Source organism: Pseudophryne corroboree, chromosome 3 (genome assembly GCF_028390025.1).
Source record: "Pseudophryne corroboree isolate aPseCor3 chromosome 3, aPseCor3.hap2, whole genome shotgun sequence".
In the NCBI taxonomy this organism is placed as follows: domain Eukaryota; kingdom Metazoa; phylum Chordata; class Amphibia; order Anura; family Myobatrachidae; genus Pseudophryne; species Pseudophryne corroboree.
Genome location: NC_086446.1, coordinates 727,046,978 through 727,056,927, shown reverse-complemented (window position 1 = coordinate 727,056,927; position 9,950 = coordinate 727,046,978). Strand labels below are relative to the sequence as shown.

Sequence of the window (9,950 nt, the reverse complement as noted above, 5' to 3'; positions counted from 1 at the left end):
ATAATCTATAATCCTGCGCACGTGCCCTAAATTATCCGGAGTGAATACATTTTACTCCATACTTGCCTACCTGACCCTCTCCATGTGGGAGAAAATGCTCTGTTCCTGGACTTTTCTGGTAATGTATGATTGCCATCACCTGTGGTGAAACACCTTTCTTATCAATTAACTAGCTCACCACAGGTGATGGCAACCATACATTACCAGCAAAGTCCAGGAACAGAGCATTTTCTCCCTCATGGAGAGGGTCAGGTAGGCAAGTATGTTTAAAATTTACTCAGATGAGTGCAACTGTAAAAATATATGTAAAAATGCAGAAATATAGCATTTATTATCTGTTAGAAGCAGTGATGGTCTACACTTTCCTGCTAACAGGATTCTGGCTAACCTTTAACAATATGTAATATTAGCAGGCACATGTTATACATTTTTAAGATCATTTTAATTCTGATCTGTCTCTCTCATCCGCAGTGCGCATGTCAGAGACTGTGCATCTGGCTCTCGGCGCTCTGCCAGCACAGTCTGCGAGAGGCTGTCACTGAGGCGCCGGTCACACGCTCCCTGTCTCTGATCAGTTGCTCGGCGCTCGGCTGTTCCCTGTTTCTCGGCAGTAACATGGCGGCAGCGGTGGTGGAAGTCGCCTCAGTCGGGCACTTTGAGGAGCTGCTCCAGAAGAGCGCGAAGTAGGTGGTAGGGTGTTTGTGGGTAGTGTGAGGACACTGACAATGCTGCCAGCTATAATGGGGGTGACAGCACGGTGATGTGACCTTCTGCGGAAAGGGGAGGATCTGTCCATACGGACTCATAGAGGCCCAGAGCAAAGTGTGATATTCAGTCTGTACTGGGGCCCCCTTGCTGTGTTCTCTGCAGTCTGTGTCTTGCCCACCACGCTGTGTGCTCTGCAGTCAGTACTGGGACCCCCTTGCTGTGTGCTCTGAAGTCTGAACTGGGCCCCCCTTGCTGTGTGCTCTGCAGTCAGTACTGGGACCCCCTTGCTGTGTGCTCTGCAGTCAGTACTGGGACCCCCTTGCTGTGTGCTCTGCAGTCAGTACTGGGACCCCCTTGCTGTGTGCTCTGCAGTCTGTTCTGGGCCCCCCTTGTGTGCTCTTTAGTCTGTTCTGGGCCCCCCCTTGCTGTGTGCTCTGCAGTCTGTTGTTGGCCCCCCTTGCTGTGTGCTCTGCAGTCTGTGTTGTTGGCCCCCCTTGCTGTGTGCACTGCAGTCTGTGTTGTTGGCCCTCCTTGCTGTGCGCTCTGCAGTCTGCGTTGTTGGCCCTCCTTGCTGTGCGCTCTGCAGTCTGCGTTGTTGGCCTCCCTTGCTTTGCGCTCTGCAGTCTGCGTTGTTGGCCCCCCTTGCTGTGCGCTCTGCAGTCTGCGTTGTTGGCCCCCCTTGCTGTGCGCTCTGCAGTCTGCGTTGTTGGCCCCCCTTGCTGTGCGCTCTGCAGTCTGCGTTGTTGGCCCCCCTTGCTGTGCGCTCTGCAGTCTGCGTTGTTGGCCCCCCTTGCTGTGCGCTCTGCAGTCTGCGTTGTTGGCCCCCCTTGCTGTGCGCTCTGCAGTCTGCGTTGTTGGCCCCCCTTGCTGTGCGCTCTGCAGTCTGCGTTGTTGGCCCCCCTTGCTGTGCGCTCTGCAGTCTGCGTTGTTGGCCCCCCTTGCTGTGCGCTCTGCAGTCTGCGTTGTTGGCCCCCCTTGCTGTGCGCTCTGCGTTGTTGGCCCCCCTTGCTGTGTGCTCTGCAGTCTGCGTTGTTGGCCCTCCTTGCTGTGCGCTCTGCAGTCTGTGTTGCTTTGCGCTCTGCAGTCTGCGTTGTTGGCCCCCCTTGCTGTGTGCTCTGCAGTCTGCGTTGTTGGCCCTCCTTGCTGTGCGCTCTGCAGTCTGTGTTGCTTTGCGCTCTGCAGTCTGCGTTGTTGGCCCCCCTTGCTGTGCGCTCTGCAGTCTGCGTTGTTGGCCCCCCTTGCTGTGCGCTCTGCAGTCTGCGTTGTTGGCCCCCCTTGCTGTGCGCTCTGCAGTCTTCTTTGTTGGCCCCCCTTGCTGTGCGCTCTGCAGTCTGCGTTGTTGGCCCTCCTTGCTGTGCGCTCTGCAGTCTGCGTTGTTGGCCCTCCTTGCTGTGCGCTCTGCAGTCTGCGTTGTTGGCCCTCCTTGCTGTGCGCTCTGCAGTCTGCGTTGTTGGCCTCCCTTGCTGTGCGCTCTGCAGTCTGCGTTGTTGGCCCCCCTTGCTGTGCGCTCTGCAGTCTGCGTTGTTGGCCCCCCTTGCTGTGTGCCCTGCAGTCTGCGTTGTTGGCCCCCCTTGCTGTGTGCCCTGCAGTCTGCGTTGTTGGCCCCCCTTGCTGTGTGCCCTGCAGTCTGCGTTGTTGGCCCCCCTTGCTGTGTGCCCTGCAGTCTGCGTAGTTGGCCCTCCTTGCTGTGTGCACTGCAGTCTGTGTTGTTGGCCTCCCTTGCTGTGTGCCCTGCAGTCTGCGTTGTTGGCCCCCTTTGCTGTGTGCTCTGCAGTCTGCGTTGTTGGCCACCACGCTGTTTGCTCTTCAGTCTGTGCTGAGCTTCCAATGCTGCGTGCTCTGCAATCAGTGCTGAGCCCCCAGTGCTGTGTGCTCTGCGGCCTGTACTGTTGTCGTCATGCTTTATATTTTTCATATGTAGAGTATCCACCATGTCTTGCTAATCAATGGCTTGGCTTTACAGCTGTGTGTGACTTCAAATCTCAGCATGACCGGCCAACCTTTCCAAAAAGATTAATGTTTAGGATCCCCCCTAATTTATCACTGAAAAGCAGTCACGCCAATGACCAGACATATATTACCCCATGCTGTTATAGAGATGACATCGGAATCTAATGACTGGTAGTAATCGATTTTCCTGATTCCGTGTAAATGGTTTTTCTATCGGATATCTGGTTTCATCGCTGACAGATATGGTAACAGTGTAGATTTTCCTTCGGAACCCATAGTTCTGGCTGTGACTTGCTGGGGAAATTGTCCAAATACCGGCTGTTTTACAGCCATGGCTAACTTAGGGGACATTCCAGCTGTTGACTTTGGGCATAAATGCATACACTGCTGATGATGCAGCTCAGACACTGTAATGGTTAGCATTACTGCCTCACAGCACTGAGGTCATGGGTTCCATTCCCACCATGGTCCTACCTGTGTGGAGTTTGTATATTCTCCCCGTGATTGCTTGGGTTTTCTATGGGTACTCCCGCAACCCAAAAATATACACGGTAGGTTAATTGGCTCCCAACAAAATTAACCCTTAACATTAATGTGTACATGTGCTAGGGCAGAGGTTCTCAAACTCGGTCCTCGGGGGCCCACACAGTGCATGTTTTGCAGGTCTCCTCACAGAATCGCAAGTGAAATAATTAGCTCCACCTGTGGACCTTTTAAAATGTGTCAGTGAGTAATTAATACACCTGTGCACCTGCTGGGTTACCTGCAAAACATGCACTGTGTGTGCCCCCGAGGACCGAGTTTGAGAACCTCTGCGCTAGGGAATATAGATTGTAAGCTCCACTGGGGCAAGGACTGATGTGACTGGCCAATTATTCTCTGTAAAGCGCTGCGGAATGTGTGTGGTACATAAATAACTGATAAAAGATACATTTTTTTATAGTACAGTAGCATCACGGATTTTCTTGCCACTTTCATGAGCTGCTCCAGAAGAATACAATATGAAGAGTAGTGAGGTGTTCTCACTTACTGGTTCTCTGTATACCACATGGCACTAGACGCTCGGTGCTACGGAGACTCTCCGAGAGCATACCATCATTTTCTCTCAATTTTGCATCCTAGTCGCATAGGGGACGCAGTGAAAAGCCGCTCGGTGCACCGGAGATGCTGGGCTGCCACTTTAGTGGCACAGGAATTTGTTTTACAAACGTACAGAGTTGCAAATGAAGCACAACGGAACTCGGCGTGAGGAAATACTGCAAACGCTCACACGCGGGCCCGTTTTACGCAGATTCAGACAAATGTCACGCATCGAATAGGTCCGTCTAAGCTAGAAATGTAGTTTTGTTGCTGCCAGTTTAATTTATGTGAATAAAATGCACATTTTGAGCGAGAAAGATGCTCGGCTGAGTCAAAACGGTATTTGGCGTGCCGGGAGGAAATATTTGGTGCAACTGAAGCCACAGTAACAAACAACAAATCTCTGTGCAGCTAGCTAATCCTGGGCATTCAAACCATGTGGGACTACTAATCCCATCATGCCCTGCCACATATGATCTGATGTTTATTACAATCAACCTCATACTGTTCTAGTGATGGACTTCGGAAACTGGTGCCTGATGACTCCGATTCAATGGAATGTTTTGTTTTTTTCCATTTTATATGGGGATTGCAATGGTTGCCACATCACATGTTGGTTTCTGAAGGTCTAGTCTTTCATTCAGCTGCGGACACCTAGAAGTAATGGGTATGGGTCGTTGGGTCGACACGCATTGGGTCGGCAGGTCAAAAGGTCAACATGATTTTCTTGACTGTTTTTGGTGTCGTTTTCTTCGTACAGTGACGGGAAACCCCAATTAGTGCATCGCATCCCCTCGCTTCGCTCGCCATGCTTTGGGCAAGGTGGCGACCTTTTGACCCTGTCGACCTAGTGCATGTCGACCTTTAGTGGTCGATCCAATGCATGTCGACCTAATGACCGCATCCCGAAATGACTTGCACATGTCTGCTCCATTGTGCCTGGGCAAAATACTAACTCTTATTGTGCATGCGCACTGTTTCGGGATACGGTCTCTAAGTCGACAGTAACTAGGTCGACCACTATTGGTTGACAGTAACTAGGTCGACAGGGTGTCTAGGTCGACAGGGTATTTAGGTTGACATGTTCTAGGTCGACAGGTCAAAAGGTCGACATAAGTTTTTCACAATTTTTTTCTTTCTTTCATTTTTTGAACCTTTTCATACTTAACTAGTGTTCCCTCTAGAATCCGGGCTGGGCAGGGCAGGGCGCCGGATCTAGAGGGGCACTAGCGCGCGCGGTCATGCTAAATAGGGGGGCGGGGTCATCGCGGCTAATAAAAGGGGGCGTTGGCGGCGTCACTGTTGGGGGCGTGCCCAGCACCTACGGAGGTGCGGGCTTCCCCCAAGCGTGCTCTCAGCGTGAATGGATGCCGCATCTTTACACGCTGTGAGGGCAGGAAGCGGGCGGAAGTTTTAGCAGGGCGCCGCAGAAAGGGCAGGGCGGGTTTTGCCCTTAAAAAATGAGGCAGGGTGCGGCGCCCTGCTAAAACTGCCTAGCGTGAACACTAAGTTAACGATCCACGTGGACTACGATGGGAACGGTAATCTGTGTCGAGCGAAGCGGTAGTAGAGTGAGGCGCCTTTCCCAAAGCATGGCGAGCAAAGCGGTGCACTAATTGGGGTTCCCGGTCACTCTACGAAGAAAACGACACCCAAAAAACATAAAAAACTCATGTTGACCTTTTGACCTGTGAACCCAAAGACCCTGTCGACCTAGACACCCTGTCGACCTAGTTACTGTCGACCTTCCATACCACACCCACTATTTCACCATGGATTGACTAGTTTCCTTAGTGACTGCATCATTGCCACCACTATTCCCACGGTATCCGGTCTCTAGGTTGACCACACTTGGGTCGACATGTTCTAGGTCGACATTACAAAAGGTCGACATGAGTTTTTCATAATTTCTTGCTTTTTTTAAAACTTTTTCATACTTTCCAATCCAGGTGGACTACAATTCGGGAATGGTAACCTGCCGAAGCATGGCGAACAATGCGAGGGAACACGGTACACTAATTGGGGTTCCTGGTCACTCTACGAAGAAAACAACACCAATTTTTTTTTCAAAAACCCATATCGACTTTTTGTCATGTTGACCTTGGTCATGTCGACTTAATGCTGTTGTTGACCTAGTTACCGTCGACCAATAGTAGTTGACCCTATGAACCACACCCTTTCTCACTACCCTGTGAGTTGTGCTGTGTGATCAGTGCTAACAGTCCGCTTTGGAAACTGGTCACAAGAGACGTATACCTAGCGCCTTGTAGTAAGATAAAACCTACCTTAGAAAGGGGTAGAAAACAGAATTAGAGGAAACAAAGACTTGGATGAAGAGTTAGATTCCTGTTTAGTACTAAGTAGGCGTTCCAGCGCATTGCAAAAATCACTTACAATTTTAAAGCATGAGAATATTTAAATAAGATAAAGAGGCTGTGTGGGTGCTCTATACGGTATCCGGGCATTAGGCCAACCACTAATAGTCGACGGGGACAATAGGTACATATGTAAAAGGTAGACAGTGCTTATGGTCGACAGGTACAAAAGATGGGCACACTTATGGTTGACACAGCTTTTTTTGAGTTTTTATCATTTTCATAAATTTTTTCATACTTTACCATCCATGTGGACTACAACTGGGGTTAGTAACCTGTGCCGGAGCTTGGCGAGCGACACTGTACACTAATTGGGGTTCCACGTCGTTTGACAGTTAAAATGACACTAAAAAAACTTACAAATGTTGCGTCTACCTTTTGTCATGTCTACCATTTCATGTGTCAAACTTTTGACCCTGTCGACCTAATGCATGTTGACCAATAGTTGTCAACCCAATGACTGTAGACCTTTGTTATGTTGATATGATGATTCATACCAGCTCTATACAATAACTTCCATTGAGAAACAAAATTGCAGTTGCATTATGTAACCCCACCCCAAAATAAATAAATAAAAAAATGAAAATAATCAACGCATACACAAATGTCACTTGTACTAACTATAAACCCTTGTACTAACTATTGACCTATCCCATTGTATGTGCACTTGCTCACCAGTTATTGATGTGATGCGGTCTCCGGATTTCAGACTGAGCCCGGTATAGTATGCCTCCTGCAAGTGCAGGGGGAGGGAGAGCGCGGCCGCCGCTGGAACGTTGTCTGCCTGTGTGATCCAGTGCGCTCTGCACTGGTAACGCTCTGGGGTCAGTGAATGTGGCCACCTGGGGGTGCCTTGACGCGTTTCTCCGCTTCCAAAGTATTTTGCGGATTCTTCAGAAGGCTGCAAGGTTTGGACTCAAACTCAATGTTTTTGCAGTTTATTTATTACCAGTTATTTATATAGCGCGCACACATTCCACAGCGCTTTATAGAGACTATTTGGCCATTCACATCAGTCCCTGCCCCAGTGGACCTTACAATCTATATTCCCTAACATATGTACACGCAAACACTAGGGTTAGTTAACCTATTAGTATATTTGTTTGGATTGTGGGAGGAAACCGGAGTATCCGGAGGAAGCCCACACAAGTATGGGGAGAATATACAAACTCTGCACAGTTGGGGCCATGGTGGGAATCAAACCCACAACCTCAGTGCTGTGAGGCAGTAATGCTGACCATTATACCATCCATACTACGGAGTCATTATCAACCAACTGCGCATGTATCTACGCCGCAAAGTGATTGACAGTCAGGAAGCATTTGTGGGAGGTAACGGGGAGTGGCAGCCAAAACGCAGTCATGCCGCAACACTGTTTTGGGCTTGTCCCAGCCCGAGTCTGCAATACTGTGCACAGTAACAGTGGCTCTGGCGTCTCATTTCCTGCAGCCATGCTGCATGACCGTATGCTACTCGGAACTTCAATAATCAACTGATCTGCGAGCGATGATGCGTCTTTGTACGCAGCCACTGGGACTCGCAGAGCTGCCGGTGGGCGTATCAATACGTTTTCCAGGTCGGTGGCTGCATTAGCGTGTTTTCACACATTAGCTGCTGACAGATTTGCAAATGCAGTAGCGTCCATCTCTGCATCAGGCCCTAGAATGTGAGGTTTATCCCACTGCATGGCATGCCTCTACCTTCATTTCTCACATATCCGCTGTGGAATGTCAGGTTACTGTAGAACCATGAATGTTACCCTGCCTCATCTCTCAGAGTTCCCATTGTGTGGTGTACTGACTCTTTATACTACTACTGACCCGTATAGGTGACTGCTTCTTTTTATTCATACTAAGAATTGCATCAGTGCCTGATGATAGATGTATATAACTGTAAGTGTACTGTACGATTTGGTGACTGTAATATATATGGGACTCCACCTCCCCCTCTCTTCCACTAACGGTAGGTGTACCCCAAGGTTCTGTCCTTGGTCCTCTTCTCTTCTCTCTCTATACATCCTCACTAGGTAAGCTCATTAGTTCTTTTGTTTTCCAATATCATCTCTATTCTGATGACACCCAAATCTACCTCTCCTCCCCTGATCTCTCCACGGCTCTCCTCACTCATGCCTCTAACTGTCTCTCTGCTACCTCTTCCTGGATGTCCCAGCGCTTTCTTAAACTTAACATGTCTAAGACCGAGCTGATCATCTTCCCTCCCTCCAGCATAACCTCACCTCCTACAATCTCATTATCTATTGATGGCACTACTATCTCCCCTGCCCCCAAGTGCGCTGTCTTGGAGTAATCCTTGACTCCTCCCTCTCCTTCAAACCATACATTCAGCACCTCTCTCAAACCTGCCGTTTTCATCTAAAAAATATTTCCAGGATCAGACCCTTTCTGACCCAGGATGCTATTAAGACTCTTATCCACTCACTGGTCATCTCCAGACTGGACTACTGTAATCTCCTCCTGACTGGCATTCCTGACAAACACCTCTCTCCACTCCAATCTATCCTCAATGCTGCTGCCCGGCTCATTTTCCTCACCAAACACACTACGTCTACCGCTCCTCTCTTACTAGACCTTCACTGGCTCCCCTTCCCTTTCAGAATCCATTTCAAGCTTCTCACACTCACTTACAAAGTCCTCACCCACTCCTCTCCCATCTACATCTCTGACCTTAACTTCCTTTACACTCCCACCCGTCCTCTTTGCTCTGCTAATGCATGCCGACTCCTACCTACTGCTTACTTCCTTCCACTCCTACCTCCAAGATTTCTCTAACGTCCTAGTGGATGCTGGGGACTCCGAAAGGACCATGGGGAATAGCGGCTCCGCAGGAGACTGGGCACAAAGTAAAAGCTTTAGGACTAGCTGGTGTGCACTGGCTCCTCCCCCTATGACCCTCCTCCAAGCCTCAGTTAGATCTTTGTGCCCGGCCGAGAAGGGTGCAATCTAGGTGGCTCTCCTGAGCTGCTTAGAAGTAAAAGTATACTTAGGTTTTTTTATTTTCAGTGAGTCTTGCTGGCAACAGGCTCACTGCAGCGTGGGACTAAGGGGAGAAGAAGCGAACTCACCTGCGTGCAGAGTGGATTGGGCTTCTTGGCTACTGGACATTAGCTCCAGAGGGACGATCACAGGCCCAGCCATGGATGGGTCCCGGAGCCGCGCCGCCGGCCCCCTTACAGATGCTGAAGCAAGAAGAGGTCCATAAATCGGCGGCAGAAGACTTTCCTGTCTTCACAAGGTAGCGCACAGCACCGCAGCTGTGCGCCATTGCTCTCAGCACACTTCACACTTCGGTCACTGAGGGTGCAGGGCGCTGGGGGGGGGCGCCCTGGGAAGCAATGAATGTACCTTATTTGGCAAAAAATACATCACATATAGCTCCTGGGCTATATGGATGTATTTAACCCCTGACAGTTTTCCAGAAAAAAGCGGGAGAAGAGCCCGCCGTGAAGGGGGCGGGGCCTATCTCCTCAGCACACAGCGCCATTTTTCCCACACAGCTCCGCTGGTAGGAAGGCTCCCAGAATCTCCCCTGCATCCTGCACTACAGAAACAGGGTAAAAAAGAGAGGGGGGCACTTATTTGGCGAAATAACAGATATAAGCAGCTATAAGGGATAGACACTTATTGTAAGGTTGTCCCTATACATATATAGCGCTCTGGTGTGTGCTGGCAAACTCTCCCTCTGTCTCCCCAAGGGGCTAAGTGGGGTCCTGTCCTCTATCCGAGCATTCCCTGTGTGTGTGCTGGGTGTCGGTACGTGTGTGTCGACATGTATGAGGAGGAAAATGATGTGGAGGCGGAGCAATTGCCTATAATGGTG

General features: G+C 49.8%; 1 protein-coding gene across 1 annotated transcript in view; it reads left to right on the top strand.

Annotated features, from left to right (window-relative positions):
• Nucleotides 1-479: 479 nt before the first annotated feature.
• The window catches only part of GLRX3 (glutaredoxin 3), an 83,457-nt gene continuing 73,986 nt past the window's right edge, over nucleotides 480-9,950 (top strand). The window contains exon 1 of the mRNA XM_063962195.1: nucleotides 480-683. Within this exon, the coding sequence (XP_063818265.1) occupies nucleotides 616-683 (68 nt within the window). The 5' untranslated portion in view covers nucleotides 480-615. The remainder of the gene's footprint in view (nucleotides 684-9,950) is intronic.